A 19,383-nucleotide genomic window follows, 5' to 3' on the forward strand; every position below is an offset into this window, starting at 1 on the left:
GTGACAGGGTGAGACCCTGTTCCCCAACCAAGAAAGAAAGAAGGAAAGAAAGACAGAAAGAAAGGAAGGAAGAAAGAAAGAAAGAGAGAGAAAAAATTAAATAATTTATTGCAGAGGAAGCATAACTACTGGGAGAATAATAATTTACAATAAGCATAATAAATATTCTCAGAGAAATAAGGACAATATTAGAAGCATGAACCAGGAGCAAGCAACAATGACGAAGAACAAATTAGAGATATTGACTTTGAAGTGGATAATTGTGGAAATAAAGAACTCAGTGAATGGAATGACTGGCAGAAGAATGAATGGATGAGGGAAACATAGTCAAGGAACACTACCCAAGGGTGTTAGGAAGGGATAAAGTGATGGGCAGTATAAGAAAAAAATCAAGAAGTATTGAAGAGGCCAGGCGTGGTGGCTCACGCCTGTAATCTTAGGACTCTGGGAGGCCGAGGAGGGCGGATCACTTGAGGTCAGGAGTTCAAGACCAGCCTGAGCAAGAGCGAGACCCTGTCTCTACTAAAAATAGAAAGAAATTATCTGGCTAACTAAAATATATATATAGAAAAAATTAGCCGGGCATGGTGGCACATGCCTGTAGTCCCAGCTACTCGGAGGCTGAGCCAGTAGGATTGCTTAAGCCCAGGAGTTTGAGGTTGCCGTGAGCTAGGCTGATGCCACGGCACTCTAGCCTGGGCAACAGAGTGAGACTCTGTCTCCAAGAAAAAAAAAAAAAAGAAGAAGTATTGAAGAGAGACATAGATATGTTGATCTTGGGCCGGGAGTTATACATTGTCTTATGGCATGTATTTAGTGTCAGATTCATGACCATTTGTGCCAAAATAATGAAGTCTTAACAAGAAAAGTCTGTTTGCAAATGTAGCCCCTAATTACTATGCTTAAAAAATACTGTGAAACTGTAACCATGTTTTAAAACCTTAGGTCAGAATTCCTAAGGGCTTCATGGGGATGGGCTGTGCCTTCACTTCACTTGGCAAAATTGGGATTAATAGTGAATGCAGCTACATTGGCTGGTAGTACAAATAGCTCACTAGTTCCATACCTATGTAAGCTTACCCTGTCTGAATGGGAGCAGACTGACAGAGAGGTTACTTGATGGACTAGTATTATTGCCCTCAGTCTAGACACGTACGGTGGATCAACCTAATGTCCCTTTCAAAGATGGAAATATTTCAGTGTAAGTAAAGAGAAGGAAAATAGTAGCTAAGGATAAAAAAAGAAATAGACATGTCAATATTTCCTCAAGAAGTCTCAGAAGGCAAAAAAAAAAAAAGAGTAAATGGAGGAGACTATTTGAAAAAATAATACTGAGAATTTCTCAGAATTAAAGAAATATATAAGACATCAGATTGAATCTGTTCAGAGAATTCCAAATAGAATGGATAACTAAATACTGCACATTAAACACATTAAAGATTTCAAAGAGAAAATTATAAAGTATTCCAGAGAGATAAAATAGGTCAGATAAGGTGAACAAATATCAGATTTCAAATATCAGATGTTTCCCTCACAACAATGAAGGTAAGAAAACAATGTAATAGTTCAAAATTTTGAGGATATATACCTCTTTTGGATGTTAACTTATGACACAGAAATTTACCACAAGCTCAAAAATACTGGTGAAGGGAATGAAGACAGTTTTGAAGCCAAGGATGTTGAGATAAAATGTTAAAAATTCATAGCTAAATGCTACCTCTTAGCATCTGACTGAGGAAGATGCATTTTTGTTCAGCCCATTTTTACCCCACTACTAAGGTTCTTTAACTGAATCCCAATATTTCCGTACTCTAAGTGAACTTGTCCCAATCCGTTGCAGTTGTATAAATCCAATAAATCAAGAGAAGATTGGGTTCAGCTAGACACAACTGAAAACCAAACAGCAGTGGTTCAATGCATGAGTCTTTATATTTATGTATTATTTTAATTATGGAATCTTCCAAGCATGCAAAAAAGTAGAGAAAATGACACATCTAATCACTATGTGCCACCTCTCAACTCTGTTTATTCTCACCTCCCACTTTCTGTTGGCAAAATCATTCCACAGGTGGTGCTGTGTACTGCTCACATAGACTCAGAGGAAGCACATAATCTCCAGTTGTCTAAGTTAGTGGTTCAGGCAACACAAGCGGACGGCATTAATAAGGTGTCTGATCCTCTCATACAGCCCAGCTGATCCCCTCTGGGCATAAATCCTACGGGAAATTCCACAAGGGAGGATGACTGAGGACATCCATCGTAGCATAGTTTGTGATATGGAAAAGTGACGGCAAAACAGCCTGTGCCCCAGAGCTCCGGATGACGCACTGTGGGGAATCAGCTCTCGCCTAAAGAGCAGTGAGCTGGGTCTACCCGGCCAGCAAGGAGTGACACAAGTATATGAAAAAGGCATATCACGATTTCTTCTGTTAGTTCAAATGCAGTCACAGAAAAAAATCTGCGTGATTAACAAGAATACATTCAATTTGAAGGTTACACCTCGAACACATTGAAGTGGTTGTCTCAGAGGGAGAGGCAGGTATAAATAAGGAATGAGCTTAAAGAAAGAAGAAACGAAGTGAAAGTGGCGCTTCGCACAGGTCGGTGATGGTCATGCGGCTTGAACTGAGATATATGTGAAGAAACTTCTATGTTTGACATTCCCCCCTCCAAAAAAAAGGAAAAGGAAACAGCTCATGTTGTCTATTCGGTGCTGTGTTTACGGTGGCCTCTTTCAGGGCTGGTGTCCAGCTGCTGTGCACTGGTACCTCTTACTGGTTGTCCGTGGTGGGCCCCAACTAGGAGTGGTCACCCCAGGCCTTATGAATGTCACATGTTCCGATTATGACTCTGCCTTTTCCTTTTTCTTCCCCCGACTCCCGAAAAGCCAGCCTCCTACTCAATCAAAAAACACCAGACTGATTCGCAAACAAGATTAGGCCTCCCCGTGGTCACTGCCGCGTATCTAACATTGTACCTGAGGTCTCAGCCAAGAATATTAGACAGGAGAAGAAATTAGAGTCAGAAACAGGGAATTTGGATTATCACTATATGCAGATTACTACTGTATGCCTGGAAAACAAAAGAGAAAAGAAAGATCTGCAAGAGAATGTAGTACAGTCACAGAACAGGGGTCGTCTCGTGTTTTTATGAAGTTTTATTGGAGCACAGCTACACCACGGATGTAGGCCAGACTTTGGTGGTAGACACTAGACCAGCATTTTCAACCTGGGTCACTTGGCTAACGAGTCAGCCTCGTGACTGCCCAGCAGCTCCATCCAAACACAGCTTCATTTTCATCTAACCCTCACAATGGCTGTGAGGTAAAAAGTATCCCCAGCTTCCAGTATCCTTCACATCCAGTTAAGGACATAATTCATTACAGTCCATTGAATTACACGAGGTCCCCAGATATATCCTCAAAGAACATCAATGGTGTACACTTTTGTGAGGGACATAGAACCCCTGAACCAGGATCTTATCAAGGACAGCTGTCATTGTTGAACGCTGCCTCACGTCCTGCTCTCCCCTGGGTTCCTTGTGTGTGTCACCTGACTTAACCCTCAAAACCGTTCTATTAGGAGGCCACCACTAGCCTCACTTCACAGTTGAGAAAACAGAGGCTCAAAGGAGCAAAACGAATTGCACAAGATGGCACCAGTAGAATGTGGAAAAGGGCGCTTTCCACCCAAGTTGGCTGGCCCTAGGCCCCACCACCCTTTTAACCATCCCCTCTCAAGACCTCTTCCTGGAAGGGGCGCATGCCCTCAAAGCTTGGCATTCGCTTTTGGGGAAACACGAGCTCCTAAGTCCACAGAGGGTCCAGGAGGCCCAGGGCATGCTTGGCCCAAAGCACTTCTCACTCCACACCTGCCCTCCCCACCCCCCCGCCCTGCACCCCCCCACACACTCATCTCTTCTCCAGCCTAAAATTTTGTGCCCGAGGAACCTTCCCTTGACTGTCGGGGCTGAGACCTGCTCCACCAGCCCCCTCGCTAAATGTGCTTCTAACTCTGCCTTTTGTTTCACAGATGTGATCATCTTTCCTGCTCCCTGAAACACTAACCTTTCATTCACCTACGGCCAATTATTCTGTTTCTTCTACCTGATTTTCCCTTTTAAGCAAAGAATTATGTACGTCACATGTGAAACACACAGTTTCAGACCCGGGCCATCAGATCATATTTATGGATGAATATTTTCATCGCCTATTTCAGGCTGCCGAGTCATCTGCTCTTCCTGTAATGCCTCTGATTTTCTTCTTTCACCTCTAAGACATCTGCAGGTGTGCTGACAAGAGCCTGTCTTAGATTCAGTTTTATCGTTTATTTTTTAATCATTTGTAACTCATAATGATATCTGGGATGGGAGGGGAGGAAGGGGAGCAGACACCTCTGCCATCTTGCTCAGTGACCCCTGACACGTTTCAGTCCAGAGGCTTGGATTTGCGCACAAGAGGAAATACACAGGACTCTGGGCAGTGGAGGAGCAGGAACCAGGGAGAGGTGAGGCACCCTGGTGCGGCCCAGCTGAGGCAGGGCTGAGGGACCGAGCCAGTCCTACTGACAGAGGACATGGGGACATGCAGGGAAGAGCCTGCTGTGGGGCATTGACCAGATGCAAATGAACCTGGGGGTGGAGCTGGGCTCGTGGGGGCACAGGGATGGTAGGGGCAGCTGAAGTGGAGTCAAGAAGGCTCAGCACCCGGATGAGGGGCCGCAACAGGGAAGTTTGGGGACAGGGAGTGGTCTCCCACAGGCTGAGCGCTGGCCTTTGCTCACGGGGCTGTGGGCTCCATGGTGAGGGCAGCTCCCAGCTGGGCACAGGGAGGAGGACAGGGATTCGTCCTGGATCCACAGGTGTGGCTAAACGTCCCCAAGGGTCCTGGTATCCTATGACCCTGAGGAGGGGGATGAGGAGGAAATTCACAAAGGGAAGTAAATCCTTTCCCTGACCCTCTTCCCTGCCCCTTTCTCCTACCCTGTCCCTGTTACCTGCCTGCCTTCCCACTGTCACCTGCTCCAGCCCCGCCCCTCCTGTCCCCTATACCTTCTGCCCAGGTACTTCAGCTGACTCCTCCTGCCCTTCCTCCTCTCAGGACACAGACCGAGGCAGAGCCTGGGCTTGGGGGCTCCAGGAAAGCCTCTGCCTTTCTCTAAGGTCTGTTTCTAGCGGAGGTGGAGTTGTGATAATAACACATATTTGAATCAGACTCAGTTATACTGTTACCCCCCTCTGTGCTCTCTGGCTCCTCCTTCCTGGACATCTTTTCTGGGACAGAGGCTGGCCCAGCTCCACCACCCGCCCCCCAGGCCTACTCCAGGCCCCACTCACCAGTGCCCAGCTCAGGAGCACAGGCAGGACTCACAGCACCAGCCCCTTGGCCACGAGGAATCCCCACAGCACAGAGACCAGGAGTCCGGGGGCAGCACAGCCACGGCAGAGGGGGGCACTCGATTGCCTGCAGGAGGAAGGAGAAACAGGGATGGACCTTAGCTGGGATGTCACCTGCTCCTGCTTTGTCTCTCAGTCAGGCCCCTTGTGGCCAGAGGTGTTTGTTTAAGACCCACCCTGGGCCGGGCGCGGTGGCTCACGCCTGTAATCCTAGCACTCTGGGAGGCCGAGGAGGGTGGATCACTTGAGGTCAGGAGTTCAAGACCAGCCTGAGCAAGAGCGAGACCCTGTCTCTACTAAAAATAGAAAGAAATTATCTGGCCAACTAAAATATATATATAGAAAAAATTAGCCGGGCATGGTGGCGCATGCCTGTAGTCCCAGCTACTCGGGAGGCTGAGGCAGGAGGATTGCTTGAGCCCAGGAGTTTGAGGTTGCTGTGAGCTAGGCTGACGCCACGGCACTCACTCTAGCCCGGGCAACAAAGAGAGACTCTGTCTCAGAAAAAAAAAAAAAAAAGACCTGAACTATGACACAGGGGAGGGGACAGGGCCCTCACAGGTCTCTGGGCCTGAGAGGAGACCTGGTGGCAGGGAACCCAGGAGGCTCGGATGGAAGCCAAGGCTGGCAGGGGAACAGAGTTAGAGGGATGGGAGGGATGGAGACAGGGGAGCAGGAACTCTCCCGACCGGGTCAGGAAGGGCAGGGCCCTCAGACTGGCCCAGAAGCAGGAGCCTCCTGAGGCCAGAAGGGACAGGCAGAGTTGCCAGGAGAGGGAAGTCTCCGGAACCAGACCGGGCAGGCCAGGGATGGGCCTGCACACAGTCCAGAGGCCTGGGTCTCTGCTGTGTTGGTCCTGAGAGGCCGCTCCGGTCCTGTGCCATTCCGGGCCTCACTTGCTCAGGTGTGGTATCTTGGCTGATCCTGAAGATGCTTTTGAGTCTGAGTCCTAGCATGGGGCCATCAGGGAGGGAGGAATGCCTGAGCCCTCACTAGCAGCACCTCAGGGTCCCTGTGTGCCACAGCCCTCCCGATGTGGAGCACGTAACAGGGCCCTGGCTTTGCTGGCTGAAAGGTGTGCAGTGGCATCTCACGGTTGTTTAAATTGACACTTCCTCGATTAGTCACCTGTGTGGACGTCACACGTCTGCCTTCTAGATTTCCTCTTCCAAAAACTGCCTTTCATGTGCTTTGCCCATTTTCCACTGGGATTCTAGTCTTTTCCTTGTTCATTAGCACTCGCTGCTAATATACATGGTATTGCCTGGCCGGCTTTAGACATTTTCAACTAATTTGTCCCCAGTCTGTCAGCTGTGTGACATTTTCTCACAGTGCTCTCCACTGAATAGAATTCCTCAGTCTCAGTGCAATCAGGTTTATACTTTCTTCATGATTTGTGTTTATAAGTTTTGTACGAGAAGTCCTTCCTCACCCCTAGGTCGCACGGATACACATCTGCAGTATTTTTTCTATTTAATTGAATATCTTTTTTCACATATATAAATCGAATCCATCCGGACTTCACCTTTTTATATACTTAAGTAGGGATCCAGATTTTGGTTCATTTAAAATTGTTTAATACGTTCCGCCAGTTTTCTCAAGGGTGTCAGGCAGATAACGGGCCTTCTCCCCTGCTCTGTGGCGCCACCTCGTGGTCAGGTGCGTTCCTGTACACACGCGACTGTCCAGCTCTCAGCCCCTTCCAGTGTCCCGTTTGTCAGTCCTTGCACAAGCACCGCGTGTTCTCAGCTGTACTGTATTTGGTGAGAAAATCCTCCCTTTTCGTTTTTATTTTTTCATGGTTGAATTAGCTAGTCATGCACATTCTTTTGCCGTACAGTGTTGGAGTCAAATTATCAAGTTCTTAAAAAAAAAAAAAAGTAAACTGACGTTGTGTTTGGAATTACATTTAAAGATGGTTTAACTTGGGAGAAATTGACATCATTATAATATTATTGTCTCATCCAAGATAGGGATTATTTCTATTTGTTCAGATCACCTGTCATTGCTTAGCATTTTAAAAGTTTCTCCAAAGAAGCCTTGAACTAATTCTTTAGAAACTTTATAGATTTTGTTGTTGTAATAAATAGTACCTTATTTTGATTAGATTTTTCTAGGTGATTATTCCTGATAGGGAACTACTTTTGATATTTGTTCCTGGATCTTGTACCTGGCAGCCTTGCTAAACTCTCTCGTGAGATCCAATAATTTGCTGTTTCAGTCTGTTTCTTTCGAGCTAGATGATCCCATCATCTGAAAATGGTTTTTCCTCTTCTCATCTAGTTTTCTCGTTTCCTTACCTGTTCTCCTTTTCTTCTAGCATGGGCCAGGACCTCTAATACTATACTGAGCATTAGTGATAGCTGGGGAAACCCTTGATTTGAGTTTATACTTTTTCCACTCAGTAATATTCATGATAGTCATTGGTATGCAATCATTAGCAAGTTATGTCTTCCTATTTCTATTTTATTAAGAGCTTTCTCTTAGTTTCTTAGATTATAAATGTTTTGAACCTTCCCAAAAGCTTTTTCTGCACGAGCTGACTTTTAGTTTTCCTGTAGTTTAGTATTTTGGTTCATTTACATTAATGGATTTTCTAAAGTTGAACCAGCCTTTCAATTGTGGGATAACATTCTGCCTGATCATGATACACTCTTTTTAAATACACTGTTGAATTCAGTGGGATAATTTTGTCTTGTTTTTTATTCCATGTGTATCAGAGAAGTGAACTTATCATTTAATTTTCTTGTATTACCTTAACTGCTTTTGAGATGTTGATGACACTGGCCGTTTCAGACAAGCTTAGCAGCCTTTGCTTCTTTTTTATTCCCACCTCCTCCCTTTATCCAGCTTTTGTTGCTTTCTATTTTCTGCAACATCTTGTAGAAACTATGTATCAAATGTTTCTTAAAAGACTGCTGATACCTGCAAATCCCCATGAGTCTTTGAATTTCCTGTGAGGTTGGGTCTTTATCGATTATTTTGATTTCTTTCATATGTATTAATCTATTTAAATCTATTTTTTCTTGTGCTAATCTTGACTTTTATATGTTTTTAGGGATTTGTCCACTTCTAGGATTTCAAGCAAGATTTTGCTCAGGATTTATTTGCTAAAGAATCTTTGTAGAATGAGTGTGGTTATTTTCCTCTCTTCCTTCAATTAGTTCTTTATTTATATCTTCTTTTGACTTGTCTTGCCAAATGTGCGTGTATTTTATTAAACTTTCAAAGAATGAATTATCAGCTCCCTTGCCCTCCATTTTTTAAATTCATTTAATTTATTTCAGCCCTCGCCGTGGTGATTTCCCTTCTCTACGTTTCTTGGGCTTGCTCTGCTGCCCTTTCCCACCTTCCTGAGCTCAGTGCTTAGCTCATTCATTTTTACCCACTTACGTTCTCCAATAAATGCGTTCCCAGCTATTAGCTATGCCCCATAAATTTTGATATGCAGTATTTAAGTTATTAAAATATATTTTATTATATATAATAATTCATATAAAAATATATTAATAAATATTGTTTAGTTTCAAAACGTGCTATTTTATTCTCAAGTCTCTTATGCACTCCCAGTTTTGTTGCATTAAGTTGGAGAGTGTGTTCTGTGCTGTAGTGATTCTTTGGGATTTCTTTAGCCTTCTTTCATGTCCACATACAAGGGCTGCTTTTGTACATACATTCCACGTGTTTGAAAGAATATATGTTATCTGCTTTTATTCATGTAGAGGGTTATTTATATGTGTGTGTGTGTGTATACATGGTTTACATGTATTTATAACTAGTGTATTTTATGAAATATTCATAATTTATATAGATGAAAACATTTTAAAATATATAAATACATATTTTATGTATTTGCAACTAGTATTTACTGAGAAGTTTAATTTATGCTTATCATATCTTATAAGTATATATCATAATGTATATGACATATTTGTAAAAGTTATACAGTGGTACAATACCTGGAATATCCTAGCAATCTGGCTGAGAATGTTGGGTCCTCTGTTTGAGTTTTGCCACATTGGTCTCTGATCCCCTGTGAGGGCTGTGACTCCAAATACATGTGTCAGTGATTTACTTCTCCTTGCATCTCTGATAATGTTGCCTGGTATATTTTATGGTGAAATATGTTTATGATAACACTATGTTTATGATGGCTGTATTTTCATATTCAAGTGTGCCTTTTATCAGTATATATCACATATCTTTGTCTCATGATATTTTACCTTAAATTCTATTCTGTTAAATACTAAGAGTGCCACAACCATTTAGTCTGTTTCATATTAGCCAGCTATATTTTTCTAACTGTTTTCTTAACCGTTTAAAATCTTTTTCTAAGTGTACCTCTTGTAGGCAATATATTGTGGGAATCGGTACAAACTCAGAGAGTCTCTGTCATTTTCTGCATTTAATCCACTTGGATTTATTGGAAATGCTTTTATATTAGGACTTATTTCTGCCTTTGAATTTCATTTTTTCCATTTACCCTGCTTTACTTTTTAAAAACGCTCTCCCTATTTTCCTTTGGATAGAGTTGTATTTTGCTGGTTGAAGGGGTCTATGTTTTATTTGCTTAACTTGAAGACACATCTATATTGATCACGCCCTTTGCTACATTGAACTTACCAATATCTACATGTTGCCTCTCATGAGACAAGCCCATGACCAGCCTTTCATGGTTACTGCTCTCTCCTCGTCACGCCATGTTGTTATTGTCTAGATTTTCTACAATGTTATTTTTCCATGGTCAGGGATATATTTTGTCTTTTTTTTTTTTTTACTTTTCTGCTAGCTCCTTTTTTTTTTCTAATAAAAAAAACAAAAATATACTTTACCAAAGTGCTTGGCCACACCTACTTTCTCCCTCCTGCAGCATCTCCAGGATTTGTTGCTCATCTTAACTGAATCTTTCCTGCAGGAGTGTTGGCGGCGGGTATCTTTGCAAGTGGCAGGCCTCTGAGGCCTAAGTCCAAAGGTATCATGACCTCACACTGGAACGACAACTTGGATGGATAGAAAATCCTAGACACAAACTTCTTTTCTGTAATACTTGAGAAATATTACTCAGTTGTCTTCTTGCATCCAGCGTTCCTCTTAAGAAGTCGGATGTAATTCAATGCTGTTTCTCTGTAGGTGATCTGAAAGCCTTCACAATTGTCTCTCTGTTTTTGATGGTTTCACGTTTCACATAATGGTTATAGAGTGAGAGAGAGTGTCGGTCGGTCGGTCTGCCTCTGTGCGTGTTTCCTGTTTTCTCCTCTTGCCAAGGTATGAGTCTCTTCAATCTTGAGGTCTTTCCTTTGTCTGTAATTCTGAAAAATGCACCTAGATTCTTTCTTCAAATATTTCTTCCTGTCCCTGTTGTCTCTCCTGCAGGGCCTCTGAAAACCCATGTGAGTGCATCTACTTTTGTCCTGCGTGTCTCCTAACTTCTGCCTTTTCCGTCTCCTGTCCTTTCCAGGAACCGTCTGTGAGAAGTCCTCACTCTTCCTGCAGCTCGCCCTCCAGCCACGCCGTCCTTTACCCACCACGTCTGTGGCCGTCTGCGATGCATTTCCCATCTCGTGTTACCACTCAGCTCTCTGTAATGGCTCTCCTTGATCTGCATGCTGACTTTGTGTCCTCCCTCACCCCTTAGCTAGATGGATCCTGCTTCCTTGCAATTCCTGTTGCCGTCAGTTCCCACCGTTGCACTCCTGAGATTCTGTTCCCTGCTGTGCTGACATTCTGTCAAGGTGGCAGTTCGCAGATGTCCAGTCACGTTGGCTTGTGGATTCAGGTTCCTCTGGGGCTATCGGACACTGGTGTGGTGAGGGGAAGAAGTGAAGTCTGGATCCCCTGCCTAGTGAGTGTGGGAAGTGGGAGGGCTGAGCCCCGGGGCACAGGACCCCAGAGACCCCCATGGGCTGCCACCCTGGTCTCTGGTTAGGATTTCGCCCTCAACTCCCTGGGAGATACTCCGCGCTCTGTGATGTCCCTGCCTGGCAGTTTGGAGCAGGAGCCCCTCAGCGGGCAACACGCACGGGCAGGTGATCGTGTGTGTTTGTCACCCCTCAGAGCTCTTGCTGTGCCTCACGGTCCCCAGAGCACCTGTGACCTAGGCTACTGCTGCCTGTTTCTCCAGCGAAGAGGAGGCCAAAACCCGTGACTGCAAGGATAGGTGCAGAAAAGTAGTCCCCTCACCTTTTCCTGGCGGGCGTCTCAGCCACCGTGTGCCCTAGGCTGCAGTCACTCTGACACCCACGTTTAACACTCACCATCACTGCCGCCAGCTCCCACACGCTGTGGGCTCTGGGTTGCCTCATTGCAGAAATCACGTTTCGCTGTCTTTTCTGTAGTTCCTCCAGAGTTAGTGGCCTGCGTCCTCCTGCCCATTTCTCCCTACCCAAGTTTGAGCCTGCGCCTGGGGGTTCCTCGGCAGTATCCTGTGCTCCAGCCACCCTGGAGAGATCCCTGGGGCCCCGTCTCCAGTTCTGAGGCTGCATGAGCTATCTGGCCGCCCCTTCCAGGGACCTCCCTCCCCGTGAAACCCCCGACCTACCTGGTCTCAGAGCCATTGACAGAAGGACGGCCGGAGGTCCCCTCTGGGGAAGTGATCAGAACTAAGGAGGACACGAAGAAGACAGTGACTGTGCAGGGGACCCTAACAGAGAGTGGAATTGGGTCTCAAAACTGGGAGAGGAAGTGGGGAGGGGACAGAGCCCACTCCTTAAGGTCCCTCAGGCCAGGGGGACCTGGGGCCTGAGATCTGATCCTTATAACCAGCTGAATTCAAGCATGGTGCTGGGCCCAGAGGGGAGGAAGCTCTGTCCATGCCGGTGGGAAGCAAGCGGCCAGGCTGCAATATGCAGGTGCCCGGCCCCCACCCAGCCTTGCCTCTTGGCACACCCAGCTCATCATGGTACCCCATGGCTATCTCCCGAGCAGATCAGACAGGCATGTTTATCTCCCAGGGTCTTCAGCCCAGCGAGCCCTGAATGCAGCTTCCCGCCAGCCCACACCCCCAGGATCAATCCCCAGAGGCCGGCCACCCTGGTTTCTCTTTCCTGAACGTGAGGAACCCCAAGCTGCCTGGCCACCCCTCCTTCTTCCCCCACCAAGACTCAAAACCTACCTGTCCTTGTTGGAAGCCAGGTGAGGGTCCACATAGGAGACGTGGTTGGGGCTAAACAGAAAAAAAAAGTAGACAACCATCTGGGGCCCCGGAAGAGAGAATGGGATCAGGCTCCAGAGATTGAGAGAAAGTAGGGGGCCCAGAGCCAGTCCCTCAGGATCCCTTAGGGCAGGAGTGACCTGCGCCTAGCATGTGCACACCAGAGCTGTTGGGGCGTGTGTGTGTGTGTGTGTGTGTGTGTGTGTACACGCGCGTGTGTGTGAAAATGAAGAGTTGTAGGTGTGCCTGTGTGAGAAAGACAGAGACTGAGCATCAGAGAGAGACTCTAGGTCCCTGTCCAGGGACCTGTGGGTGCATCTTCCCAGCAGTTGGGGCCGGGATCAGCAGGGTGGAACAGAGATGTGAGCGCTCGCTCCCCTCGGCTCAGAGCAGAAGACATGGCAGCATGGGAGGGGTGGTAGACACACGGGGGGCTGTAGGGTGTGAGGGATAATTCCTCCAGGTCCCCGGAGGGTTGCAGGGATACTTTCTTAAGCAAAGAGCTCACCTGGAGACACCACCAGTCTAATTTTTCTGAGAATAATCACAACCTTGGCAGAAGAGTTGTAAATTCCACACCAGTAGATCCCTGAGTCCGTCTCCTCCAGCTGACTCACGGTGACGTTGAAGAAGCCAGCGTCGGGCTCGTCCCAGATGGTGTGTCGAGAGTCCTGAGCTGCTGTGCGGGGCTTGGAGCTGGTGACTACAATGTTACAGGTATCTGGAGTCTTCTGCTGACACCAGGCTTTGGGCTGATAGGGCCCCCTCTTGGGTGAGTACTTGCATTGCACGGAGAGTGTCTGTCCAGGCACTTGGTGAAGTTCCTCGGGCACAGATAACTTTCCCCAGGAACCTGGGTAACAAAACCTCAGGTCAGAGCCCTGGCAGGACCCAACCTCCCTCTCGCAGGGCCAGAGAAAGGGCAGAGGGAACACTGTGCAACGCCAACACCCAGAACGTGGCCCCAAAGCCAGGCCTCTCGTCAAAGTGCCACCCTGCTCCGCGGCCACCCTCGGCTTCACCCCCCTGCCCCCTACCCCTCCATGGCACCTGAGGCCAGGAGCACCAGCAGCACAGGCAGCAGCAGCAGGTGTGCGTCCCCCCAGGCCATGTCACTCCCAAGCTGTTTCTGACAGTGGTGAAGAAGAGACAATGCAGAGCCCTCAGCAGGGAGGGAATCAGAAGCTGGGTCTGACTCCACCCCAGCTTCCCAGAGTCTCTGGGCTGGAAGATCTGGACAAGGTCAACGCCTTGGTTGGGGAAGTGGGTGGCCCAGAGGGCGGGCTCTGCAGGCTGGGGAAAGGGAGGCAGCCGGCCCAGATTGGGGCCCCCAGCTGCAGGTTGGCCTCTGGGCCTTGGCACCCCAGCCCTGCCCCAGGTGCTCGGACCCCTTTTACCCAACTTTCCCCACCTCTGCCGCTCCATACATGCCAGCCCATCCTGCTCCCTCGCTCTTGCTGGAGGAGCTCTGAGAATGTTTGTGAATAAACCTGGGAAATGTGGGGCCGTTTCTCTTTTCTTTCTCTCTGTGCACTCCCTAAGAGTGGTCAGGGGCCTTGGAGGCCCCTGATTTTAACTGGTTTATTGAAATTGCATTTCTTTCCCGTCAACTCCTGTGCTGTTGAATAGTAATAAAAATAGCATGCCTTCTCTCCAATTGGTCTGTCTTTGTTAGTTTTAATTCACAGGGCCTCGGGTGATGAACCTAAGAGGACATTCTACCCTCCCGCCACAGTCCCTGTCACGCACCCAAATGCGCTGCACTTGCAGACCCGAGGACAGGGCGCTGTGGGGGAGGTTCAGAGGGGAAAGGGCCAAAGGACTGGGGGACCAAAAAGAGTACAAACTCTTTTTTCAGAAAAAACTTTAAAAGAAAAAACGTGATTTTTTTTTCCCTTTCGGAGGAAAAACTGCTTTAATCAAATGGAAAGTATCAACCAAACCACTCAGATATAAAAGCACATTGTGGTATGAAGTGTTTTCATCTGTATAAATGAGAAGTGAAATGTATAGCAAGGAGCTGACCAGCTACGTCGAGGCAGAAGTCTACACTGCAGCTTCGTCCTGCACGGTCTCCTGTGACCGGGAAATGTTCTCTCATTTTGCATGTAATTTTCAATAATTTGCTTTACATTTTTATTGGTTTTTGTAACCGATACATAATAACTGTACATATTTATGGGGTGCATAGTGATGTTTTGATACATACGATGTCCAGTGATCGGATCAGGGTGATTGGCACATCCGTCATCTCAAACGTTTATCATTTCTTTGGGATGTGAACATTCAATATCCTCTCTTCTGGCTATTTGAAAATATGTATCACATTATTGTTAACTATAGTCATCCTATAGTGCTCTAGGACACTAGAACGTACTTCTCTTACCTACCTGTAATTTTGTATGCTTTAACAAATCTCTGCCTCTCCCCTGTTTTCTGCTGCCATTCTCAGCCTCTGGTAACCTCTGTTCTACTCTTTTCTTCTCTGAGATCAGCTATTTTAGCTTCCGCATATGAGTGAGAACATGCAATGTTTAACTTTCTGTTCCTGGCTTATTTCACTTTCTATAATGTTCTCCAGGCTCATCCATGTTGCCACACGTGACGGGATTTTATTCTCTTTTATGGCCGAGTAGCATTCCATGGAGTATATACACCACATTTTATTTATCCATTCATCTGTTGTTGGACACTTGGGTAGATTCCATGTCTTGGCTGCTGTGACTAGTGCTGCAATAAACACGGGGGAGCAGAAACCCCTTCAGTGTACTGATTTCCTTTCCTTCGCGTGAATACCCAGTCGTGGCGTTGCTGGATCGTATGGTAGTTCTATTTGTAATTTTTTCAGGAACCTCCATGCTGTTTTTCATAGTGTTTGTACTAGTTTACATTCCCATCAACAGCATAGAAGAGTTACCTTTTCACCCCATCCTCACCAGCATTTGTTATTTTTTGTCTTTTTTGTAATAGCCATTCTACCTGAGGTGAGATGTTCTCTTACTGTGGTTTTGATTTGCATTTCTCTAATGATCAGTGATGTGGAGCAGTTTTTCATGCATTTCTTGGCTATTTTTATGTATTCTTTTGAGAAATGTCTGTTCAGATCATTTGCCTATTTTTAAATCAGATTGTTTGGTTTTTTGTTGTTGAGGTAGTTGAGTTCCTGGTACATTGTAGATATTCATCCCCTGTCTGACGAATAGTTGGCAGATATTTCCTCCCACTCTGTAGGCTGTCTTTTCACTTGGTTAATTGTTTCCTTTGCTGGGCAGAAGTTTTAGTTTGTTGTAATCTCATCTGTTTATTTTTGCTTTTGTGGCTGTGCTTTTGAGGTCTTACTCACAAAATCTTTTTCCAGACCAATATCCTGAAGGTTTTCACCTGTATTCTTCTTGTAGTTTTATAGTTTTGGGTCTTACATTTAGTTCTTCAATCCATTGAGTTGATTTTTGGATAGGGTGAGAGATTGGGATCTCATTTTATTTTTCTATGTATGGATTTCCAGTTTTCCCAGCAGCATCTGTTGAAGAGACTGTCCTTTCTGGAATGCATGTTGTTGGTGTCTTTGTCAAAAATCAGTGGGCTGTAGATATACGGATTAATTTCCTGTTTCTCTGTTCTGTTTCACTGGTCTATGTGTCTGTTTCTATACTAGTACCATGTTGTTTTGGTCACTATAGCTTTGTATGATAGTTTGAAGTCTGGTAGTATGATGCCTCCAGGTTTATTCTTTTTGCTCAGGATTGCTCTGGCTATTCGAGGTCTTTTATGGTTCCATATGAATTTTAAGATTGTTTTTTCTATTTCTTTTGAGAATGTCAGATATAGAGCCAAGATATGGAATCAACCCAAGTGTCCAACAACAAATGAATGGATAAAGAAAATGTGGTGTATATACACCATGGAATGCTATCCAGCCATAAAAGAGAATAAAATCCCGTCACGTGTGGCAATGTGGATGAGCCTGGAAGACGTTATCGAAAGTGAAATAAGCCACGGACAGAAAGATAAAGAATGCATGTTTTCACTCATATGTGGAAGCTAAAAAAAGCTGATCTCAGAGAAGAAAAGAGTAGAACAGAGGTTACCAGAGGCTGGAAATGGCAGCAGAAAACAGGGGAGAGGCAGAGACTTCTTAAAGCATATGAAATTACCAATAACTCATATTGCAGTTATCCGTCCCCTTTTGTCTGAGGGTGTGGGACAAGAACTACAAGGAGCTGGCAGCTTTGGACAATCTTCCTTTCATTGTCTATGTAAGTATTAAACTATTTGAATCTAAAGGTGACTTATTGTACCTTTATCAGCCAAAGCACTCAGGTCTTGACCTTAGCCCAGCCTTGTCTTGTGTGTGCTTGACAAGTCACAAATGACAAACTGAGAGAAGACATTTGCCACGTTTAAAACTTACCATGGATAAATATCTAAACTAACCTTGGAGTTATTAAAAATCAACAAGCAGAAGAAAGGAAATCCAACAGAAAATGTTCAAAAATGAGGGGTACACTGCAGCAAACATCCACCTGCCTGAGAAGTCCATAGATGTTTGGTCTTGTTAGTTGTCAGAGACATACCAATTTTACCACATGGAGATGTCACTTTGGGCTCATCAGATTAGCGAGAACACGAAAGGCAGACAATACTCAGGTTGGTGAGAACGTCAGAAAGGGGGAGGCCCCAGCCCTGCTGGGAAGAATGCAACATGGCCCAGCATTCTGGAGAACAATCTGGAACTTCCATGCGGTATGAACATGTGGATATCCTGCACCCAATGTCCCCATTCCTGATGGATGCTCTGTTATGGTTACTGTACTTCGTGTTGCCTTTAGGAAATATGTGCCTTCTCCAAGGTCACGTTTTTCATATTTTCTTCTAGAAGCTATATTGTTTTCACCTTTCATGTTTAGGTCTATGATCCATTTTGAATGAATTTTGTGTACGGTGTGAGAAAGAGATAAACGCCTATTTTACACTGTGTGGGTGTCCAGTTGGTTGTCACCATTTCACAGAAATGGTGGAAAGATCCTTTTTCCCCACTGTGTTGCACAGGCACCTCGGTGGCAATCACGTGACTGTCCATGTGTGGAATGTTCCTGAACCTCTATTCTATTCCTTTCGCCTGTTTTGATTTATGCCAATTGGTCGTGTACTCTAGAAAAATTTTGATATGGGCCCTTCAGGAACATGAATGGAGATGCTTATTTTAAACTTTTTCTTTTTGTTCTTCTGTTTGTGTGTCTGCGTGTGTGTGTTGTTTGTTTGTTTTAGGGTAGTAAGGGGTCAAAACAGATTAGGTTTCCATTACCAGGGGGAATGAAAAAGTAAAATCCAATACTATCCATAAGTTATATGAAATCCTACATACCAGCAAAAAAAAAAGACAAAGATTTAGAGTTACATATAGCAACAAAAGATAGATAGTCTCAGAAGTACAATATTGACTGAACACTTATAAAACACAGCTACAATTTTCAAAGACGTTTAAGTCATGTCTTTCATACAGACAAAATAAACACCTGTTAAAAATTTTATTTAACCCATACTCCATAACTCATATTCATACACATGTTATAACCATTAAAAGGATCAAGAAACAGAAATTTATGTGGAGTAAGGAATGTTGAAATGAATTGCATGTGGAGGGACCCAGTTGTAGGTTTGTTTTGCCCCCAGAGCAGGGAAAAGAAGGCAGAACAGAATTTGCTTATTCGTCAATAAGTTGTAGTTGTCAGAGCTGTAAAATCTCTCTCATAGAATCAGAATGAGATACCACAAGGAAGAGAGTGCAAGAGACAATGCTGAGTTTTCAATTTATTTGCAGATTTCTTTATACGAAAGAGTGAAATGTGTAAAAAAACATAAAGCACACAAAATCAATTCTATGTATTTTCAATAATCTACATGTAAGTAAATATATGGAAAGTGCATTGAAAGGATATGTATTAAATATATTTATTAAGACACCTATGGGAGAAGGATAGGTGTGGAGCTAGGGATGAAGGTAGGAAAAATTTTGAAACACACTAAACCAAATGAGTAGTACAGTATTTCCTTTGATGACTGTGGGCCATGAAATAAAAAGTATGTCAACTCAGTTTGGGGCACTTGCAGATCTTTTAAAAAGCAAAACAAAAGCTAAAAGAAAAACAAAGCATGTTCACATATTTTTGTTTAAAATTGACCTTCTCATCTACTGGGGAGCTAGATGTTCCTTCATAACATGAATGACAGGACTGAGTTCCAGCCTGAGAGAGGAACTGACTTATCCAAAAGTGCCCAGTGTGCAGGAGGGAGGATGGGGCGATACCCCAACTGGCCTTCTAATGCCAAATGTCGTATTCTTTTCCCTGCAAATTCCAGTAGGGGGGTGATGGGGCTGGGGGAGCCTGGACGCCAGAGACAGGCCAGGACGTCTGAGTCTCAGTGAGATGAATGCAATGAAGTGGGCAGTCGTGCTGGGTGAGGGTCTCTACACAGCCACGCAGGGAGAGAAAGTAGGGTGGAATGACTGCGTCCCTGCCAGCCCCAAAGAGGACTCTGGTCCTTGAAGACCAGCCCCTACCCAAAAAGACCTGCCTTTGGTTCCAAAAATAATCATTTCTGACTTTACAAGGTTTTGAAAACTCTCAGCTTACAGATTGTTAAACTGCAACTATTTTCACTCATGTGACTGCCATGGAAGCTGAATTTTCCCAGGGTCACGGAACACCTGGAGATCACAGGGCTTTCGCAGGAATAGACTAAAGAAGACTGATGGTAACAAGAGTCATTTTATTATGATAAATACCCAGAAGTGTCACAGAAAAGTACCATAAATTCTGGCAGAGGAAACAACAGGA

At 45.0% G+C, this 19,383-nt stretch overlaps 1 protein-coding gene across 1 annotated transcript; it reads right to left on the reverse strand.

Annotated features, from left to right (window-relative positions):
• Window positions 1–3,926: 3,926 nt before the first annotated feature.
• On the reverse strand, window positions 3,927–13,744 carry LOC123631975 (trem-like transcript 4 protein). The gene is made up of 6 exons (XM_045542115.1): window positions 13,595–13,744; window positions 13,053–13,397; window positions 12,506–12,556; window positions 11,933–11,993; window positions 5,335–5,461; window positions 3,927–4,900 (listed from the first exon to the last, which is right to left on the reverse strand). The coding sequence occupies exons 1-5, from the start codon at window positions 13,653–13,655 to the stop codon at window positions 5,365–5,367; spliced, it is 615 nt and encodes a 204-aa protein (XP_045398071.1). The 5' UTR covers window positions 13,656–13,744; the 3' UTR covers window positions 3,927–4,900; window positions 5,335–5,364.
• Window positions 13,745–19,383: the final 5,639 nt, after the last annotated feature.

This window comes from Lemur catta, chromosome 2 (genome assembly GCF_020740605.2).
Source record: "Lemur catta isolate mLemCat1 chromosome 2, mLemCat1.pri, whole genome shotgun sequence".
Classification (NCBI taxonomy): Eukaryota; Metazoa; Chordata; class Mammalia; order Primates; family Lemuridae; genus Lemur; species Lemur catta.